This window comes from Ammospiza nelsoni, chromosome 7, assembly GCF_027579445.1.
Source record: "Ammospiza nelsoni isolate bAmmNel1 chromosome 7, bAmmNel1.pri, whole genome shotgun sequence".
Taxonomy (NCBI): domain Eukaryota; kingdom Metazoa; phylum Chordata; class Aves; order Passeriformes; family Passerellidae; genus Ammospiza; species Ammospiza nelsoni.
The window spans coordinates 32,121,666-32,140,776 of NC_080639.1; the positions used below are offsets into that span (position 1 = coordinate 32,121,666).

Below are 19,111 nucleotides of genomic sequence, written 5' to 3' on the forward strand. Positions count from 1 at the left end.
CATGTGGAGTCCAGGGACAAGCAGGGACAGTCTGCTGAGGGATGTGATACCAAGTTAACACCAAAGTTTCTTAAAGGTGAAAGAATTTCTTAGGACCTTAATTCTCACTCTTCTGCAAATTCACTGCCCCATTCTTTACCATTAATACAAGAACAGAATGTCTGATTTCCATTTCCCTATCAAAACTATAAATCAGATTTTGGTAGTTGTGAATTATACCACCAGAAGAGTGAGAAAAGTTTAAAATACCATTTTAACACAGTCCTTATTGAAAGCAACAGTGAAATAATCTTTCCTCTTGAAATCTCAACTGGCTTAGATACGCTGTCACCCAGAGTGTCACATTCTTTGCTCACACCTTGGCAATTTCAAAGGAAAATCAAAAAGATACAGCCCTGCAAAACTGTCCCCTCCCTGCATACAATGGGTACAATAGTTTCCCTGGTGCTGTCTTCCCACTGCCCCAGAAGAATGAGGATGGCCTGACATCCAGCAAGGATGTCTGAGCTCATTTCCCAAATTAGCTCCTATTCCTGAACTGCTGCCTTGCACGATGAGACTTTTTCAGCGACACCGACCAAATTGTGGTGAGCTACAGCCAGAAAGCCCACGTGCACTGCAGCTGAGCCATGGGAGCTTGGCAAAGTCAGAAACCATGGAGAACTGGTGAAAAGCAATCGAGGAGTGTGGAGAATGATGGAGTACTGCAGCAAAGATCACACAGAAAGGACATCTACAATCACCACTCCATTGTGCTCCAACAGGAACCACCAGCCAGCCCCAGGGCTTGTGCTCTGTGACTGCTGGGAAGGAGATGGAGGGAGCCTGACATCCAGAAATCAATGTACAACACCTCCAACTCCTCAGCAAAAGAGCTTTCTTCCATAATATTTTCACAGAGTTCCACCAAACCAGCTGCTATGCCACATGAAATGGTTTTCATCCGTGTATAAAGCATAATTTAAATGATCCAATTATTACTTTTGTATTCAAACATGGCTTATTTTCATGCAGATTTATGTTTCGTTATGCATAGAAGATATTCTTAATTGTGCTGAAACAACTGCAAATTTAATTAAAGTTTGCCAGTCCAAGCATAAAATGGATTAAAGAAAATGCTGACAACAGCAAAATAAATATTAGACTATTTAATTTAACATTTATTTTAAATCCAAACATCAAAATAACTGTGTTCCTAATTAAAATTTCATCACAAAATCTCTTGAAGAAGTATTTGTCTCTATTTCCCTCCAATCTGCTCAGCTGAAACACACTAGCTTATTTATAAAACTGTTGATTAATAAATCTGTTCCAGCTGTATTACTGTATGTTGCAAAGAGCACAGATTGATGTATGTAAACAACCATTATAATTTTAAAGACCCAAATTCTTCACAGTCCTCAAAAGCAGAAATCCCATCAAATACATTGCAGGACAATTATACACCTAAATCTTAACAAAGAAGGAAAAATAAGGGGCAAACATAAGGTCCAGAGACCTGTGGCAATTTATAGCAGATGGAGAGATCAACTAAATACTTATTATCAGTTACTTGTGGTTGCTTGAACTGGGTATTATTAGACTCAACCATGTGCTGTAACTTTGACAATAAGGAAATCCTCAGCTTCATAAAAAGTTACATTCAAAAGAGGCATGAAGAAAGAATCTGGCCTGGTTTTACTGAAACTAATTGGAAACTCTCCAATTAAATTATGCTGCTTAGTATTGATTTTAATTTTATAGTCAATAAATTTAATCATTTATACTTAGCAGCTGGGGGGAAAAGAAAGGTAGACAGGCAGATTTCCTCTCATCTAGATGCAGTAAGTCTGGCTCTGACTGAGGAAAAAAAAATTCCTAAACTACAAGAATTATGAACACTAACTTAACCCTTGATGTCATTCAGAAGCATTAGTTAAAAAGAAATATACAGGCTTTGCATGCCTTTTCTCCAACAGATTTGGAGGAAACAGAAGTGCCTTACCAGTCTAATAAATATCCCAAAAGTCAGAAAAGTTGGAGGAAAAATAAAAGACTTTCAGACAGTTATTCACAACAACATTTTTGCAACATCTGAATAAATTGTCTTACATGACTTTTGGTGCTTCTTCCTTCAACCTTAAGCAACACATTCAGGAGCAAAGGTATTATCTACATCTGACTGACAACATCCAGCTATTTTAGAGTTTTAGGATCAACACTTGTAGAAGACACAACAATCATGGCACATTCCTGGTTTGAAAGCCACGAGCTCAGCTGGACCAGTCCAAGTGACAGAAGCCTCATCCAAAGGCACTCAGGACTGCCACCACAAACTGCTGCCCTACCCCTGTTCATTTCACTTTTTAATTTCTTTTTGTCAACACAGTTGAGCAAAGAAAACCTCTAGATGGAAAAGGTAAGTGCTGCAAACTCTTTCCTCTATGTAACTTCACTGTGAAAGGACAGAAAAGTTTCTTTTTGCAATGAAACCAAGACTGAAATACAGAAAGAATTGCAAACTGACAGAATCAGCATACAGTGAGAGCTCTCTGCATGTCAGTGGACCATCTTTATCATGGTGTTAACACATTTAGATGTAATAAAGTGTGACAGACACTTTCACGTTTTCGTTATTTACCTTTATCAGCTATATATGTTAGTACCAAGAAAATCTCAAAGGAAAAAAAACCCAAAAAACAAACATCCAAAATCAAAAATTCCATAGAACAAATGAGGAATTTAAGTCAGTATGAGGGATTATTAAATCTTCCACAAAATAAAAAGCAATCAAGAAGGGAAGTAGCAAGGAGCATAGGAATAAACTGGAACCATTCATCAAAAAAACAGTGAACTGAACAAGAGCACCTACAGATATATGCACATTGTAAGGAAAGCTTGATCTGGAATCCAGCACAACTGGTAGAGGAAAACCCTATTTGGATGCAATACCAAGTTAGCCAATCACTTTATATCAACACTGTTAGAAAAAACAAAACAACCCAAACTTATTCAAGTAACCACTGAGTTCATCAACCCAGAACTATTCTTTCATGAAAAGCAGTTCACATTTTAGTAGCACTTTTTATACAAGCACCAATATACACAGAAGAAATTAATAAAATTCCTAGAGCTTTTTTTTAATTTCCTTTTTGTGTTACAAGATTTATCTTAGAAAACTCTATATATTATTATTGATCAAAACTCATTTTGACAATCTAATAGCCTCCAATACTTCTACATACTGTAAGAAACAAAGAATACACTGCATTTACAGGCTTCCAGACTATCACATTTCAGACTCCTGAAGACATGAATAAAAATTCCCTTATGTGAATCAGCCTAGACCTTTTGTTTTGTATAGTCCATAAATTACCAGTGCAGCTGTTTAAAACAGAAGGAATATCAAAAGATACGATTGCACTTTAGCAGGCAGTAACAGAACAGTTTAAGGGTTAGAAAACCTTTACTGCCAAAACCAGCATGGCAATTTATCTTCCTGAGAACCAGGCAATACCTTGACAAACATCTCAATACAAACTTCCCCATCATTGAACCAGAAGGTTTTGGGAAGAGAAATCAAGTACACAAGTCATAACGTGTGGAATTACAAATGAAACATACAAAACAACAAAGTTCTTGGAGTTTTGATTTAGAGGCTCTTTGATTAGGAAGGCTTGGCTTACCTGTTTAACATCATATGCAAGAAGAACAAATCTTAGGTCTGGTGAAACAGAGTACCTTGATGCTTTGAAGGTTACCTGCAATGAAGTAACAAACAGTAAAAGTGAATAGAAAAGCATGAGATCCCATTTTCCAAATTTTCCTGCGCCTCATTTAAGAACTTCCCATTCACAAGACAAAATTGGTTTAAAAAACCAATGTAATTTTCACAAAATAAGGACTCATTAAATAATTCTTAGTCTAATTAGCTGGTATTAGCACAATGGCAACAGAAGAATTTGGCTTCAAAATTAAATACCAATAAGAGGCCAATGAGTTTTTTTCTATAATCATTACAAGCACTAAGTTCAAGGATAATAACTATAACCAAGTCATTCCCAAAGAATGAAGAAAGACACTTGGGCTGGAATGACTAAAAGGGAGATTCATCACTAGGCTGGCCTTAAAGATAATATGCAATAAAAAGAATAGGTGTGCACTACATCTCTACTGCTTTTCTTTTAACACCACATACACAAACATTTTGCAAAACAACTTGAACCAAAGCAAAAGTCTTTCTTAAAGAAAATTCTTAACAGAGAGAAAAGTGAAACATAAAGTAACATTATAAAACTAATAATGGTTTACATCCGCTCAAGACCGCATGACACCCAATTGAATTCAAGATTGCAATTTCATCAAGGGGTAGTGTTGATGTCAGAAATAATTTAATGAATCTACTGCATGAGAAAGATAAGAATGTGTTTTAAAGGGCGCTGAAGGAAGTAATTTCAAATTAATCTCAAGACATCTATTTGCAGAATGAAAGGAAAAAGAAAAAATGATAAATGCAGATAAGAATAGAAAAAAAATAGGACAGCAAAAAAATAAACAAAGAACAACAAAGCCATAAAATGAAAAATAAAAAACAGCTATGTAGGACAAGATCTATCCACTATTTGATTTCTTAAGGATCTTGCTCTGTTTAGCTTAATCCCACCACTAAACTAATGAATTCAACAGGGGTTTAAAGGTACACAAGTAGGAAGTCACAAACTATTACATTCAGAGTAGCTAAGGAGCTATACCTGGGAAAAAAGAGCTTCCAATAAACTGAAAAGATGCTATACATTAGTATACACATTAAATCCAGGTTCCTAAGGTTCTAATATAGTTAGAATCGAGTTATCCAAAAGAATTAAAGGGGAAAATATTTTTGAAGATGAACTCTTTGATTCAGCAGCATAACAGAATCAAAAGTCAGAAGACAAATCTGCAGTCTTGAGAAAGAAGAAAGAAAAAAAGACAACAAACCTTAAACCAACTTTCTGTATCTGCAAAGCATCCAGAACAGATTTCTACTGTGCCCAAATTTGATTTTAGCAGTTAATCATCCTAAAGCATGTTAATCTATGAGTTACATGTTAATCTATGAGTAACATTCCCTTCTCCTGGCACTTCACTGAAAATATTTTCAGATGTGAAATTTATCTTCTTTCTAGCAGTTTATTAATTATTGCCCCACTACCTCCGCACTACACAAGCCAGGCAACTTTCCAAATTCACTCCCAGGCAGTGCAGCTCCTACCAGCTCCCACATTGAGCAAGAGCCTGCAGTCCCTGATGGAGCCACCACAAAGGCAATGAGGCTCTTCCTCAAACACCTGAGCAGCTCAGCTGCAAGCCATTGGCAGTGCCAGGCAATACCAGCAAGAACAACTTGCATATTCAAGTACAGTGTGTTGTGGATTTGAGATTTAAAATCTTTTGAATCCCACTAACCTTATTTATTCAGCTTGCACTCACCTGCATACTTCTATTTGCCCCCAGACACAAGGTGAATATTCAATGCAAAAAAAAAATATGGTAATGGGTGTTGGCAAAATAGTTTTATTTTTGTTAGCATAATGGCATAATTCTTGGTAAAAGGAGTATAAAGCTGTGTTATACCAGCAGAAATCTTGTGCTCATGGCCAAAGCTGATATCAACACTGATTTCTGTAAATTATCATAAAAACAGTATTAGCCCTTTTATTTAAGCCTGATTTACAATCAAGCTTTTAATAAAATAGATATTTAATTCTAATAGAATTGCAGAGAGATTTAAGTGACTTGAAGCGATAACAATTTCCTTAAAATTCTGGTTTTGAAGGGTTTTTTTTTGGGTAAAGACAAGCATAATTTTGGCAATTAATTCAGAACACCTACAGAAGAAACCCTTAAAAACGGAAAATTAAATCACCTGAGTCATTCCTCCTGCAAGTAAACTCAAGATCTGTCAGTCACTTAAACAAAAGACAGATTTGTTTTTTTCCCCTTTTTCAAACATGTCTAAGGGATTTCATCAACCAACAGCTGCCTGACCCCATGGCTGAGGAGATTGGACCAGCTGGTGAAGGGCTTAAAATAAAGTTTCAGTTCTTGCTGCAGGAGATGAGATGTATGCCACACAAACCTTTGGGAGAGCATCTATTGGGCCAGTCTCTACAGGGGTTAGACATATTTATTAATGAAAAAGAAGCTTGAGAGGACTCTGACCTCAAGGGTTTATTCTCTTCTTAAACACATTTCTGAGTTTAAAAGGAAGTGTTGGGGAAATACCACATTGGAAATACACTAGGAATTAAAAACCCTCAGGTGTCTTGTTATCTGGAGGATGGCTGTTCCACAGGTCTGCATATCCCCAATTTCTCAAGCTTCTTGCTTTGTCAGGAGTAATTTAGCCTTCATTAAGGAAGACAGACCTGAATGCTGCCCCATGTGACTATAACCCTATGGGTTTGCTGTGCTTGATCTCCAAGAAATGGAATTTGGACAAATAAGCTCTGAAACTGGGAGAAACAGAGCTGCCTAATTAGGCAGAGTCCAGGGATGCAGAAGCAGGGCTGGTTTCCCTCTGCATCCCTGCTCAATACCAGCCCTTGGGGACTGGGGCAGTCCAACCCTGTGCACTCCATGCACACCCTCATCCCTTTCCAAAGGCAGAATAAAGTTAAAAGGGAAGGGAGTTTCCTTGTTTCCCTTTATCCAGCCCCATCAAGAGTTGAAATCCCTATGAAAAACATCAGCTCCATGCAATCAGAAAACACTTGGACGGGAGAAATTGCTGTAATCCTTGAATTGGTTACAGTCCACACTACTGCATAATTCTGAGACAAAATAAATGTAGGGTTTTTTAACACTTGTGCACTGTCTTCCCTGCTAAATTCACACACCTGTCAGCCACTTTTCCTATATTGCTATATTTGACATAATTTCACTTTTTCAGACATAAATGATCCTTATTCCTGATCTTTCATTCTTCACTCGACCAAATCTCCCACTGACTGTAAAATCAGGTCTAGCCATATGAAACACTGTATTTCTAGGTTTCTTTGAAATACTTTCTGTGCTAAGAGTTTTAATTCTTCTCCTGACAGTGATGCATGATGTGATGACCTCAGTGGTCTCACTGCCGCCATTGCAGTAAAAGCAAAATCCAGGCAAAAAGACAGAATTTGAACAGGCTTTTGTCCTTCAGCTTTCCAGTTTCATGCTCTCATCCACCTTTCAGGAATTGCTAAAATATAGTTTTGCATGGAAAAGAAGAAGTGGCTGTTTCCATCTTTACATATGGGTGATTAAAATGGAACATAGAATTCCAGTGGACAATATATTCCCAAGTTTGATTTCCAATGTCAATATTTCTTTCTTTTTCTAACTTTGTACGTATGTGTGTTTTCCTGTTAAAAATAACTGTTATGGTGGTGTTTAAGAGAAATTTTAGTCTTGGTTCAGGCTCTGCATCCTCAGCAAGGGCCTCTAATAGCAGTTCTTTTTATTTCTCCTGTTTTCTTAAACCCTAGTTCTGAGCTCCTGATGTACTGGTGACTCTCTTCATCTTTCACATACTATAAAATTTTGAGGCTACTAGTTTTGTGGATTTTAACTACTATGACATTTAAATCAGTGCCTTATTCCTAATCTTTCAAAAACATGGTAAAGAGCAAACAGATGAAGTTATCTGTAATACAGTCTAGCCCTGAGTTGTAAAAATATTTTTATAACATGTATACTTTACAGTCTTCTTTTTCCATAGTTTCAGTTGCATGGTTTTAATTGAGATAATATATCATAGTTAAAACAGATTTAAAGAAATGTTCACTGTGGTGAAATCTGCTTAATTGTCTGGTTTGGGGTTTTTTTTCCTTTGGGTTTACCCCTCCTGCTGTTTCAGTTTCTTGTGCTTCTATTTTTCCCCAGAAACTTTCATCTTCCACACTCCTGTTATTCTCCTTCTCCAGCATTTTAGTGCTCCCTTAACACATATTTAGGCTTTATATTTTTTATTATTATTATTATTCATCCAGAATGAAATATTTTAGGATCTTCAAGACTGTTGTTTTAGATCTTGGTGGCAACCAGGACATTATACATCCCTTTATTGCACATCTACATCTGTATCAGAAATTTAACTTGATGGTGTAGTGGAATCTCATGGGATGGGGGTTCATCAGCATTCACAGGTATCCAGCTCCACTTATCAGACAGGCATTGGCCAAATGGCATAAAAGGAGTCAGGCAGGATGGAATTACAGGAGCTGCAGGAGGAGAAGGCATTTGGCAGGTCACAGTTCCCTTGGGAGGCGCTGGCAGTCCAGGAACAATGGGATTCTCCCTCACTGCCACTGCTGTGACCGAAAGGAGAACATGGACCATGAGAAAGCAGCAGAGAGTGGAGCAAGGCTGGAAACGGGGAACCTCTGAGAAAGACAGGTTGTAATTAGAAAAACATGCTATAATTGGAATGATGAAAAATTTGGGTTTCCAAGGTTACGTTTCTTAATGCGGTGCTTCTTGTGTCACCTGAGCAGTTAATGTAGACCCAAAAATCCTGCAATGCCAGGTGCTGGAACTGTTAACCCTCAGGTTTCCTATCCAGTTTAAAAGACAAATGTGCCTCAAACCATGACCTCAGCTGACTTCAATGCTCTCAAAAACAGGAACCAAATTCCCCAAACCCACCTGGAACTGTGGGATATAAAAACAGACATGAGGTTTGCACCACCACCTCACTGATAGACAATAACCTCTAACCTGTCAATCACAGAAGCTTTTCCCCCTCCATTTGCCAGGACAATTGACATATTTAACCCTTAACTATATCAAGGAACAATCTTACCAGGAATAGCATTTAGAGAAATCCCACAGAGTTGCCATAACCTGATATTTTCACTTTTTTTATAGTGAAACCTCCTTCTTGGACAAAACTTGGACAAAAACCAATTGTCACCACCTAACCAAATCACAGTGACTGCAAACCCTTCCATCTGTCAGGCTTTCCTACCTTGATGCACAGTGGTGCACTGCAACAATAAACCCTTCCTCATAAAAACCCCTCTGCTGAAAAGGCTGTGCTGAGAGGGTTATTGGACCAGAGGAGCATGGGAGAGTAGAGAGAATGTTACAATATTCATAATCACCTATTTACAACATGTGTGGGTCATTAAAATGTCCAGTGTTGCAAAAACTATCAATATTTATGTGGTTATATAATGTTATTTAAGGTATTTACTATTATTCACCCTTTCATTAATCTCTTATGCAAGGTTCTTAAAATACAAGCATGTAACCTACTCTTGCAATTAAATCTACATTAATCAACAAAAGAACTGTAATTGCATTATGATGCTGCACTGAGTTTCATATCAAAAGAGGAAGGTGGTGTGGTGGGGAGCACAAAACAAAACAAAAAAAGTATCCAAAGGAAGAGAACAACAAGGGCTGTTTATGAACAATGCTCTGTAAAACACCACAAAATAGTCCCTGCCAAAAGCTCTGCTCAGACTGAAGCTCTCATTCTCTGCTTTTGGCTGCAAGGCCTCCACAGGGCTGTCACAGCTGGGCTGCCACAGCCTGACCCTGGTCCCTGAGCCAGGACTGCTCCTGCTCTGTCACCTTCTGACACCAATAGCAGGCAGCAAGGCCCTTCCCTGTCCTCAGTAACACAGCAACACAACAGGCTGCAGGGTGAGCTCCTGAAAAGCCTCTGGAAACAGGTTTGAAACTCAGCAGTAATTGTTTGCTGTGCACCATGAATGCAGTCGCCCTTTGAGCTTGAAAAGAGTTGTGGAAAGGCACAGAAATCAAGGGGCACAGCAAATCAGGAATTACTGGGGGTTGGAAGAGTACAGCTGGACAGTTTTCACAAACTGAGAACAATTCCACTTGTATTGCCTGCTATTGAAAACAAATCAACAGATTCAAAATTTATCCCATCATGCACACTCCAAAGCCTGGAGGAGTCCCAGTGGACTCACTTGTGACAGAGGACCCTGAGTGTTTGTCAGGGTGTGTGCATGGAATCTGAATACAAATACCACAAGGGAATCTGAGTACATGCACCACAAGAGCAGTGAAACTGAGGACTAACAAAAGTCTTAACACTTTCAAAATTATTGCAGCTTTTTAAAGAGGGAGAAATGAATGCAAAACTTCTGCAGGTTTCTTTCAGAGAATTCAACACACTTGGAAAGTTCCCTACCAGAACACACAGTCCCTACACACATTTTCTATCCTCTCTGTGCTTGCTTTTTCCAGTTAGTTTTGTGTTTAAGGGTTGTAAAACAGGCTTGAGAAGCTGAGATAGAACAAAGAACCAGATGGACAACTTTCCCTTAGCTAAAGGATCCACGTGGCCCTGCATTGTCTCCTCTCCAGCTTGTGGCTGGGCTGTGTGTGAACTGATAACCTGCTTTTACTGATCCTAAGGAACAGCTGATGGCAAAAGCATTCAACAAAATGCTTGCTAAACACTGAAATTTCTTAGCTAAATGTGGCATAATGCCACTGATTTTGGAAGTGTGAAGTGCAATAAAGTATTGCCAAACGCTGAAAAGCTGGTAGGTTGTCACTTAGGATCACAGTGATAGGCAGCCCAGGCAGATGATAGAGAACATATTGTAATCATGTATCGAGGCAGCATCTCAAACACCAGGATGCCACACAGTGATTAATGTCTAGGGCTTTTTCTGGCTCCTCTTCATAGGAGACTGGCCCAGCCTCCAGCTGTGAACATTTATATGCTGCTGGCTAAGGATATTAACTGTTTATTAGACAGCTAAAACAGGAGGGACTGCATGGATACAGTCAGAGGAAAATGTGTATTAGAAAACATCCTTAAATAATAACACCCAGAGATGTCAACAAATATTCCTTGTGCTTTGCAACCTACCCTTTTCACTTATGGCACTGTATTTGTTACCCATAACATTGCTTTACTGACAGATTAATTATATAAAGACCAGACTGTTTTACTAATTGATTACAGAAAAGGATTCCGTCCCAGAAGAATGCAAGAAATTTTTCTACTTCTAAATAAAACCTGATTTAGATAATAAAACCTAAAAAAAGTACTTTATTTCAAGAACTTGGGATAGATACTTCCGCTGTGTAAGAGAAGTGGGCATGCCAGAATGACAAAACACCAGCCTTTCTTCTTTCCAGGTGCATGACTATTATTAATGGTACTTTTAAAGGTTGGGGGATTTTGTTATCTTTATATCTGTTAACATAGGGGTTTTTTTTTAAATCTGCAGCCTGCTTTTTTGATGATACACCTACTCAGTGAGCACTGCAGATTCTCATTAGGGCTACCTGGCTCCTACACAATAAGCAACACAAAGAAGGATAAAAGGTGTGTACTTTGCAGGAGAGTGGCAGTCTCTAGGATGCAAAAGAAGAGCCAGTGATCTGTGCCCAGTGGAAGATTGCTTCAGGGGCTGAGCAATGAGGGGAAAAAAGAAAATCTCCTCTGAGCTGCTGATTCAAACACAGTCCAATCAGGGGTGACAAAGAGTCATTACTTGCCCCTTTTCTCTGCACAAGGAGTTTATCACAGCAGTTCAATTCTCCATGGACAATTATTAACATTACTGAGAAAAGCCTGCCATTTCTCTGGCTGCTTGAGCAAAGGCAAACAGGAAAGCAAATGCAGACTGAAATCAGACTAATAACTCCCATCAAAAGGTGACTCGTCCATGACTAAAACCCTTTGATAGGGAAGAATGAAGGAACTTGCATTGCCACTGCCTGTGTTGGATCTCTGCTGTAGTTTTTATTAATCCAAGACATCTCTGCAGAGTCATTAAACCACCACCATTCTAATTATGCACCGATGATTAAGCAGATGTGACACTGAGCGAGGAAAATGTTTGATTAATGATCCAGGTGTCTAACTTTAGAAGATTACATTTAGCACTGCAAATCTGGGGACAGTCAAGCTCAGAAGAACAGGAGAGCTTTTGATTTCGACTTGCCTCAGTAATGTTATCCTGTTAGGATTGTTGGCCACCATTTCAGACAGCACAGAACATTTCCCACTGTTCTCTTCCAAACATACACCAACAAACTTGCTGGGCCTTCTGCTCTGTTTTCAGCTTTTTATTATCCTTCCTCCATGTGAATACTAATTGCTGGAATTGACTATTTTTAAGTATAACACTCTCAACTTTTGGCTGTGTAAAGAGAGGAGGTCTGCAGGAAAAAAAAATACATGTAGGTTTGTTTTGTTTTTTTTTACCCATAATTGCTAAATGGTTGCTTGAATATTACATATTTTGGATCAGTTTCCCACACTTCTAATCAATAGCAGATATCTAGTGTCTAGAGCTCACTTGGTTTGTGTGAATTGAGGATAAATCAGTTCCATAAAAAGCCCAGGGAAGAACAACTTTGCAAAAAGAGGCGACACCCCTGGTGTGAAGCAGCCTGTCCTTCCCAACCCATCATCAGTTGGCAAGGCTGGGGTGGCATGATGGCCTGAATAGCCTGCCATGCTGGCACCACACTCTGGAGCACAGGACAGACACTTCCAGCCAGAAGTGCCTGGAATCCTCTGTGAGGAGACTCAGGCCTTGGCATTAAACTCAATTCTGCAGCCGGGGATGCCCAAGCAGCTGCTCAAGCTCGAGGATGCACTGAAGGCACCACACAGACCTGGCACAGGCCTGGCTGGCCAGGCAGGGGCTCACACAGCCTTGGTAAATGGCTAACAGGGAAAGTGCTTCCTAATGCTTGAGGGTTTGTACTTTACAGACATTCAGCCTTCCACTGATGGCTGTTTTAGCTTTTTTATTTTTCAGATTCTGCGCTGCTTTAGTGTTTAGTTCTGAGCTTCATATTAGGGGATAGTAAGCTCTCTTCACAGAGTAGGGAGACAAAACAATTCCTTCTCTAGCTGGGGACCAAGGACAAATGACCCAAATTTCAGGCCCAAGAGCCTAAACAACAGTGGACTATAAGTGGACAATTAACTCCAATATGCAAATGGACCAGAATTTACTAAAGTGTGAGACCTCATGATCGGCCATCCATTTTTTGACCATTTTGGGTTCACCTTGGGTGCAGCCCTGGCTGGGCTCTTGTGCTGCCCAAGGTGGATCCATTGAGGCCCTTCAATAAACACCCACTTTATTCTTTACCTGCATCTAGGTCAGCCTTCACAAGGCATCGCCACCCAGTTTTAATTGTGTCTGACAGCCTTTTTTGGGCTAAGAGGTTCCCCAAGGCACATCCCAGCATATGGAAGGTGCAGCTCACAGAAGGGGAGTCACACACACACCCACCCATTAAAACAGAATTCTCTCCTCCATCCTTCTCCATCTTTACACTGACCTAGGAAATCAGCATCAAATTATTTCTACTGAAGTTCTACTCTCCTCTTTCTTGTTTGAGGAGTTAGAAGTAAAGGTCACCTGAGGCTTTATGCTTTGAAAAGAAGAATCTCTATCAGCAAAGGCCAGGAACAGACCAGGAATAAAATCAGCCTTTGCCAAAGAGCGCTGATGAAAGTGAATCATCCTTTTGAGTCTGCAGGTGTAAAAGATTTTATTAAATTAAAAGTACGGGGATTAACAATAACAGCCAGTGGTCTGCATGGAGTATTTATGAGGAGAGATTGACAAGCCACACAATTAGGCTGCAAAACCCTGATAAACGAGAATTACAGGGTGGAATGTAAGTGGTATCCCTGAGAATAACAGTGCCAAGCAGAGCAAAATAAAATGCAGGCTAAAGTATTAAAGTACTTCTTAGCAATTACTGCTAGTCAGAAACCATTCTTGACCCTTTGCTGGTCAAGAGGAATAATCCCCAATCATCTACTCAGCCATTAAAGCACAGAGAAACAACTAAACCAGAGATTAACATGACATTTTTCTTTCCATATTTATTTCTCTTAAGGAAAATATTCCTATGAATCTTGAACAATTTCCCTCTTTTCTAATAGTGAAAAACTCTCAACATTTAAGTAGCATTCCCACCTTTTATGAAACATGTTTTCCTGATAGACATCAGATAGATTCCCCAGAACATATGCCAAGCACAATCCACCCTTCAGATGGTCTGAACAAAGCACAACCAACAGCAAATCCTCCAACATCTTGGTTATTTACACGTAAAAAAACAAATAACTTCATTCAGAAATCATTCACTGACAGAAGAAAGGATTATATTTTTCATTTATATGCAATTTAGTCTAAGTCATGAACTTTTAGATATTACTCTCTCCCTCCTATAGCAAGAAAAAATGTTAGCAGACTTTCACTGGGAGAGAAGCAGATAATAGAGAAGATAATAGAGAATAGAAGAGAGATAATATATATTACTTACAAAAGTTGTGTTTTCCAGTAATAATGTAGTTGTATTTGTTTCTACATTCAGTTCAACAACATGTCCATTCCTGGTTTTATACACCACTGCTGTATCTGTAATGACAAAGAAATGAGCAGTCAGCAAACACTCTTGACAATTTAATACCTCTGTAGAGAGAACCAGCAGGTTAAATTAATTACAGTATCCTTGTTACTACACACAAACAAGACAGAAGTTTTGTTGATTTGCCTCATGAGCTTCAAAATTACCAGTTTATACCCTATAGACTGCTCCCCTCATTCAATACATCTATGTTTTGGCCATACAGCAAAGTAAAGTTTTGCAAAAAACCAAAATATTTTGTTGAACATCATATTCACATCTCCTCAGAAATTATTCCAATAAAACTTCTGTACTGGTCTGTATTTCTGGTGACTGGATGGACAAAGTTATGACTATTTTAAGACAGTCCATATTCTGTGTGATTCATGCTGGGCTGCAGAATACTGAATTTTCTTGTGAACTGAATATTAGCAGTTCACACAAGCTAACACAAGCAAAGGAGGGTTAAAGCAAAATAGGTCCACTTGAAAAACATTTAAAACATTGTGGGATGAAGTTTTGCAACTTTTTCTACTCACTTGATTTATCATTTCTTTCATGAAAAAGAATCCAACACATGTCAAGGAAAAAAAAGAAATCTGTAATTAATTGGGATTTCTATGAAAAATACTTTGCATTTGCTTGTATCAAAACCTGCAAAATTACCAAGAAATACATAATTACTACATCAGCCTTGAGTTAAAAAAAAAGTTCCAAATTTTCCACTATTTGTTACAAGATTGAATAGAGTGCTGATTCTCTCAGATTATTCAAAACCCATGTAAGAGATTTGTATTTAATTAAATGAAACAATTTTATTATAACAATACAAAAAGCATCAGAAAATTTCTAAATTAAGCCTAAAGGAAACACAAAAGAACTTCCCTGATCTTCAGTAATGTCTGAAAAATTCATCACAAATCCCTGAATTTTATGAAGTGGGAAGTTAACATGACTGGAGAAAAAGGTTATGCTATCATAAAAAAAATCCTTTGCTTATTCAGAAAAAAATGTAGCTCTATTTTAATTGACTCCACAGCAACTCAAGATATCCAGCCCTAGTGAATGTCCTCTGGTAAGTTCTGTAAAATTAATGAAGCCTCATTTGAAGAACTTACTAAGCTATTTTAGGGCCATGGCTGGAAATGGGGTGGGATTGATGGAGTTTAGGACAGGATTATTAGAGCTGCTGTTTAGGAAGGCAAACCAGATTGTGAATTGTGGAATTAACAGCAGCTCATTTTAAAGAGAAAATATTTCAGATATTCATTTTGAATAAAAAGGAACAGCACGTCACAGACAGTTATTTGGTTTCAGGTTACCAGTTACAGAACACGGCTGTTTCTGCAGCTTCCTTTAGGCTATTTTGCATTTATTCTTTAAGGAACCCCAGCACTGGAAATCTCCAGTGACACTGGATCACAGTGCTGAGTTTTATAGAAAGAAATGAAGTTGTCTAAAGAGCTGTCCCTAGTTATGATTGAACCATATTGTGAGAAATGGCATAAATAACCCAGGACACTGAACAGCAGTGCTCCAAACCATGAATTTTGGCCCCATAGATGACACCAATGTGCTAAAATCCAAATAGGTCACATAGAATGTGACTCCTTCTCATTTATCTACTCTCCTACATGTCATTTGCCAACAAGATTTATAGCACTGTGCCTCATTAACTAATCCTACCAAAAGAAACTCACTCAAAAAAGCACTTTCCCTTAAAATTCCTAAAAGGACCACAAATAAAATGCATAGTCCTAAGGCTCTTCTTGCAAGTCCTCCAGAAGGTATGAAACAACATTTAGAATGGCAAATACTGTGAGAGACATAAATGAAAGCCTTTGTTCTAAAGTTAGGAGAAACTTTACTCAATAAATCAGAACAGAAAACTGAGTCAGACCTCTTGAGAAGCCAGGCTTTACTGGGCAGGAATTATACCTCTCTTTGAACTTTCACTAGTTACCTCCTGAAGGGCAGAAATCAAATGAATGCTTGCAAAATGTATGGTGCTTTGCAGGTGAAAGATTATACCAAAATCCCATGTAAACACAGAGCATAACAGTCTTCAAAAGTAATTATAGAAATTAATATGGAAGTCCCATTCCAAACAATATTTTTTTCAGGCTGGATAATGTGATAGCTGATGATCACACCACATGACAATGATTTTTTTCACTGATTGCTCAAATGTTAATTAAGAGCCATAAACACAGGGATTTTTTGAAAATTTTGTTAGCTAGAGTCAGAAATTCTACAAAAGAAAACAATTCTTAGTCCTTAGCCTCATCCACTTGCACAGCTGACGGATTTTTTATTTATTATCTTGGTGCCTTCACCAGAAGAAGGTTCAGGGACCTCTGACAGTTCACAAAGACATTCAGAGAAGTGGAGTCCTTAATTCAAAGAAATTCGCATTTAATTTGAAACAAACAGTAGTACCATGTGAAAAGCTCTCAGCTGGGCACAAATTGCAGCCCTGAGGAGACATATTATTGATCTGAGGACATCACCAGAATAAAAAAACATCCTGTCTTCAGCAAAGGAGAATGTGAGGAAGCCTCTGTAAAGAAGATGTGCTATCGAGTCACCAGCCCTGGATGATGCACAGAAAAAAAGCCTTGGAAACAACTGATTGAAAATTTCCTAATTCTAATAGTTCTCAAATTTCTGGAAAGTTTGGAAACTCCAGAGCATTGAATAACCGATTAATTTATTCTGTTTTACTAAAACATGAAGACAGACAACTAAGGGTCTGTATGTAAGCTATCCTGACATCAGTACCAAAGAAAATAATGGCACTATAAATCCAGGATTCTCCCCACAAAAATAATGGCTGGCAATATAATTAACACCTAACAGCACTTCACAGAACATAGATCTTGTTAAAAAAAAATTGAGAGTGCTATATTTGATAGAGGCAACTCTGCTGAAACTGTGCATTGGGTTTTCATCCAAGGTATTTGATTTATTTTATAACCTCCAAAGCTTACATTAAACAGAATTAATGGGAAACACATTAGGAGGATTAAAAACAGCATCACTAAAAAAATAAAGAGGTAGACAGGGTTATTATACACAACTATAATTGGAAGAATTGATTGAATGGAAGAATTGATTTCATCTTGATTCTGACCTTATTTCTAAGGCTGACTGAGAAGGAGTGGACACACACCCCTGCAGGACAACTTGATGCTCAACAGGTTCTCTACAACTTCTTTGGCTTTCACAAAGAATGCAACATTAAATAAAATATTACATGAAAACAAACTCAAACAAAATTCTGGGATTGTCACAGCAGAATAAATTCACCTTAGTCAGCAACATGCTCTTACAGAATTGTACTAGCTGCAGAACCAACAGGAATTCATTGTGAAGCTAAATGTCCAAATTCTTATACTACTGTATGTTTTTAAAAGTTAATATTTTCATCATCTACCCTATCTCTAGGCAAAGAACATGGAATATACATTCTGCTGACATGATTAATCCATACATTTTAAATCACAGTTTGGATAGATATAAATATGGCCCTCAGTGACAGCACTATTACATAAATACAGCACCATGATAATCTCAAGTTTGTTTTTTTTTTTAAATAAAAGCAATATTTCTTATAAATAGCTTCACTAAGACTATTGTTTCTGGTTTAGGTTCAACACTGCTAAGGGTTTAGTTTAAGATCAGGGTATGAGTTGGCAGGAAATGCAGCTCTGTACTGTGCCTGACATAATATAAATTGTTCCTGGGAATGGCAAAGTACAGGCAAACTATCATAAGATGAAAAGAAATCAATGCAAAACTTTTCCTACTTGACAAGCAGCTTGACCTCCATCAATTTTGCAATAATTTCTTTCCCTCCATTTATTGAATTTACCCCCATTTATTGAATTGACAACATGCTACCACCTCCTAAATGCTACAGAACTCCTTTGTAGCACTCATAGTTACACAAGGTATGTTCACATGAACCAAAAAAAGAATCCAAGACCTTGTAAATACCAATGAAAAATCCTGTATTATTTAGGGGGAAAATGGAGTAACTTCTAGCCTTAAATACATCCCCATACTGCAAATCAATCCCTGAATTGTTCTAGTGCAAGAATTTGGGCCAGAGGAACCTTTCGTGATTTATCTTTCTGACAGCAAGACACTGAATGGTCGTGGTTTATTTGAAGAGTATAAACTCTAGTTTCACGTGTCACTGAAATTAAGCAATTCATCTTGTTATTTAAATGACACAGACTGAATTGAAAGGACACACTGCCACACACTTTCAAACCTCTTGAATTTCAGTCCAGTGTTCTATTCAGTTTCACATCTATATTGATCCAAATTTTATTAGTTGGAAGCCTTCCTCCTTTATTGGTGGTATTTTCATCATTAGATATGTATGTGACACAAAAAGCTCCAGGCTGCTAATCACATTTATTCTTTTTCTGCCATGGAGTCTCCCTGCGTGCCCTAAGATGTTGACACAGGTTCTATCTCTGTAATTCAGCAGCAAGTCAAGAGAAGGGAGTTGTGTCCTTCATGTGAATGAGCAAAGGGGGTGTGAAATGTTTTGGCATTTCTGCAGGTCCCTAAATCTGGGATATTTTACAAGAGATTGCAAACCAATAGAGATATGAGACCAAGTATTAAAAGTCTTCTGTGTTGTACCTGGAAAGATCCAAAAGCCTCAGGAACAAGTGGAGCTTCCTTGATGAAGTATGAAAGCAGGGATCCTGCCCTGGAT

The 19,111-nt window shown here is 38.1% G+C and overlaps 1 protein-coding gene across 2 annotated transcripts in view; it reads right to left on the reverse strand.

The window, feature by feature from the left end:
- Positions 1-19,111, reverse strand: part of DPP10 (dipeptidyl peptidase like 10) — a 245,701-nt gene that overhangs the window by 113,026 nt on the left and 113,564 nt on the right. For both annotated transcript variants that reach the window (XM_059475956.1, XM_059475955.1), the window contains exons 4-5: positions 14,293-14,387; positions 3,666-3,740 (exon numbers count right to left, since the gene is read on the reverse strand). In XM_059475956.1, the coding sequence (XP_059331939.1) occupies positions 3,666-3,740; positions 14,293-14,387 (170 nt within the window). The remainder of the gene's footprint in view (positions 1-3,665; positions 3,741-14,292; positions 14,388-19,111) is intronic.